We start from the raw sequence: 3,334 nt of genomic DNA on the forward strand, positions 1-3,334 counted from the left end.
ACTTTATTCTCATAATGTAACGACTTTATTCTCATAATGTAACGACTTTATTCTCGAAATAGAAAAAAAAATCTCTAGCCTGGCCCTAGTACTCTGTCGTAAACTGAAAAAGATGTTAGAAAGATTTTTTTAGACCCATTCTGTAAGTACCAGATAACCTTTTTATCTAGTCTTTAATTAAATCAAACCATGACACTAGGTGATTAGATGTTAACAGAAAAAACTGAGGATGAGTGTCTTTGACGCTATTGTACTTATGCCTGATTGCAGTAAATGAAAAGGCAGTGGTGGTGAAAGAGCCAAAAGAGCTGCAGTAGCAGCAGCAGAGCTCGCTGCCAATGCAGTGAGAGATGGTGTCCAGCAGACTGCGATGAAGAAAGATGCGGGTCTGAGTGTGAGGCACATTACTCTCAGCGAGCAGAGCAGAAAGAACTGCCTCTGAGCATCTTGGCAGAAATCTCTTTGCCCATTACATTTCCTACATCCTCTTCAGCATTTTACAGCAAATAGCACTGGGCCTCTTGATGATCTATGGGCTGCATTTCCAAAATAAGTCCAAGATTCTAAGCATTCACAGATGTTGGTGAACTTTTTTGTGGATGATGATGGTCATGATAAAAACATAACCAGAAATATGATGCACAGAGCTTTGGCTTCCTGTGCTTTTTGTTAATTCAACCCATGAGACAAAGAATTATATGAGCTTGTTCTGGAAGATTTTGTACCAGAAACATAATTGCAAATGTTACATTAATCACTCAACGTCCACCCTTCGAGAATGAGCATGAATGTTAATAGCCAATTATGTAAATACGTTGTATTAAGGTGATGAGATTTGACTACATGAACATTTGCATTATCCTGCAAGACTTTCTGACATTAGATGGGACAGACAGACAGACAGACAGACAGACAGACAGACAGACAGACAGACAGACGGACGGACGACTCCTCTGAGCCTGTAGGGTCCTCTTTCTTTTTGTAGCTCATCGTCTAAAAATGGCTTGTGAATTGTAGAGAGTCAGTGTTGTATTTTAGGCTCACGGCAAAACAGATTGATGTTAAATTATTGACAAAAGTCACTTGTGTTTGCTTCCTAGTGAAGGGCGCCTGCCATTCTGTTTGCCAATGTGATTTTTGGATGTGTCTCTCTTAGCTTTGTCTGGCAAAATCTTTCTGCATGAGATATTCAGGTGACCCTGAAATGGAGATTTATAGACTGTTATTTCTTCCAGGTTATAAAAGTTGGGCCCTTAGGCCACAGGAAGAGGATCATTGCATCTCTAGCAGAGAGGCCCTACGAAGAAGCTCCCTCTAAATCCCGTCGGCTTTCCCCAATCATGGTAAGATTTATTATGAGGTTTACATGCTAGACACTTAATGTACACTCTTTGTCATCATATTGGTGTTGACTTTGTGGAAAGTTACTATTTGCTTCCAGTGCAAACACATGATTAGAAGGAAATGTAATGACAATGTAAAATTTTTATTATTAAATATATTTCTAAAGGGGGCTGCTCAATGGGGCATTGGGTAGCACTGCTGCCTTGCAGCAAGATGGTTTCAGGTTCGATTCCCAGCCTGGGGTCTTTCTGCATAGAGTTTGCATGTTCTCCCTGAGCATGCTTGGGTTTTCTCCAGGTACTCCGGTTTCCTCCCACAGTCCAAAAATATGACTGTTAGGTTAATTGGCTTCTCTAAATTCTCCTTAGGTGTGAGTGTGTGTGTGTGAATGGTTGTTTGTCCTGTTTGTCTCTGTGTTGCCCTGTGATAGACTTGTGACCTGTCCAGGGTGCACCCTGCCTGCTGCCCGTAGACAGCTGGAGATAGGTACCAGCACCCCTCGCAAGCCCGCTTGGGATAAAGCTTGTCAAAAAATGGATGGATATTTCTGAAAGAGCTTAATGTACATACAATTATCAGACACCCACCAAAAACAAGAAAAAAATTAGCCCAGATAAATTCATGCACATTGTTTTTTTTGTACTGTGTGAACTATTTAGATAAATGTTTTGCATGGATTGATTAGTTGCAGCTGCAACTAACGATTATTTTGCAAATAATTTACTCAATTAGTCAATTATTTTTTCAATAATCCAGCTGTCAATTAATCAATAAATAAATAAATAATCGGATCGCCAAAGGCTCTTTAAAGACTTTTTATGAAATCAAGCCAGGTGAAACAAACTTTTCCACTTATGGAGTTCTAGAAAGAGCATATTGATAGACAAAAAAAAGTTTTTTTCTTAAATGCCAAGCGTTTTACTTTTTTTTTTTTGAGAATCAGAATCAGGCATACTTTAATAATAATAAAAGGCATGTTTTAGTCTCTATACTTCAGTTTACGATTAAATTAGTTGACAGTTATTTCAATAATAGATTAATCCCGATCCATCCATAGTTTCATGGTCCTCGTCGTTACACTCTGCCTTCAGTTTTTCCCCATAGACTTTCAGTTAGGTTCAAGTTTGATGATTACTCAAACAGCTTTATTTTAGCATATACAGATTTATCTCTGTTTAAGAAACTATTTTACCACTGACTTAAAATATTTTAAATTAGCCAACTTTAGTATTACTCATGGCAAACTGGTCTAAATATGGGGTCCTCAACATGAAAGAATCATATTCTCCATTAATAGCTCTCCATGCGACGCTTGGTTATGGTGACACTATTTTTGCTGTTTCCGTGACAACTACCAACTGAGTCATTAAAGTCCAAGATAAAAGACTGGAGGGATAAGACAGTAACAGTATGAGCCAGGTTATATAGAAAAACAAACGTTGATCAGAGAGAGAAAAGCTTGTTAAAAAGACGTTGCTTTGCAGCGCATTGAAATGGTTGTTCAAGAATAAAGAAACATGAGGAACATTGTCTTCAGTTTCATTTGTGTGCATCTCAAATCTGAATTTCATCCAAAAAATTTTTTTTTTTTTTATTATTTCAATTCTAGAAGGAAATTTGATCTGGACTTGCTTCAAAATGAAGAACCTTATTAACCTTTGTCCTGTAGGAGATTTTAAAAGGAATCAAGCCTTTTCTTTTCTTGGTCCAGGTTAGACTTTTTTTTCAGGTCAAAATGAAGCAGCTTATCACAATGGATGACAGTTTTTGTTGACGTCAGGGATATGTAACTGTCGCCTACAGTCCACCTACCCCTTAGCTCCTGATCGCTCTTTGCTCCAAAAGCCTCTTAAGGCTTTGATTTTCCATATTTTTCATCTTGCATTGGCATCTTTAATCTACTATATTTTCACCTTCCCCTCATTATTCCATTTATATGCCTGGATACAGAAAACGGGTACCTTTTTTAGCCCTGCCCTTTTATCGCTTT

At 38.0% G+C, this 3,334-nt stretch overlaps 1 protein-coding gene across 12 annotated transcripts in view; it reads left to right on the top strand.

Moving 5' to 3' along the window:
- LOC107089148 (ankyrin repeat and SAM domain-containing protein 1A-like) overlaps positions 1 to 3,334 on the top strand; it is a 75,909-nt gene that overhangs the window by 52,588 nt on the left and 19,987 nt on the right. For all 12 annotated transcript variants that reach the window (XR_001481419.1, XR_001481420.1, XR_001481421.1 and 9 more), the window contains one exon: positions 1,236 to 1,343. Coding sequence is in view for 8 of the 12 variants with exons in the window: in XM_015381751.1 (XP_015237237.1) it covers positions 1,236 to 1,343 (108 nt within the window). In the remaining 4 variants the exon portion in view is untranslated. The remainder of the gene's footprint in view (positions 1 to 1,235; positions 1,344 to 3,334) is intronic.

The sequence above is a fragment of the Cyprinodon variegatus genome, unplaced genomic scaffold, assembly GCF_000732505.1.
Source record: "Cyprinodon variegatus isolate N-32 unplaced genomic scaffold, C_variegatus-1.0 Scaffold241, whole genome shotgun sequence".
NCBI classification, from domain to species: Eukaryota; Metazoa; Chordata; class Actinopteri; order Cyprinodontiformes; family Cyprinodontidae; genus Cyprinodon; species Cyprinodon variegatus.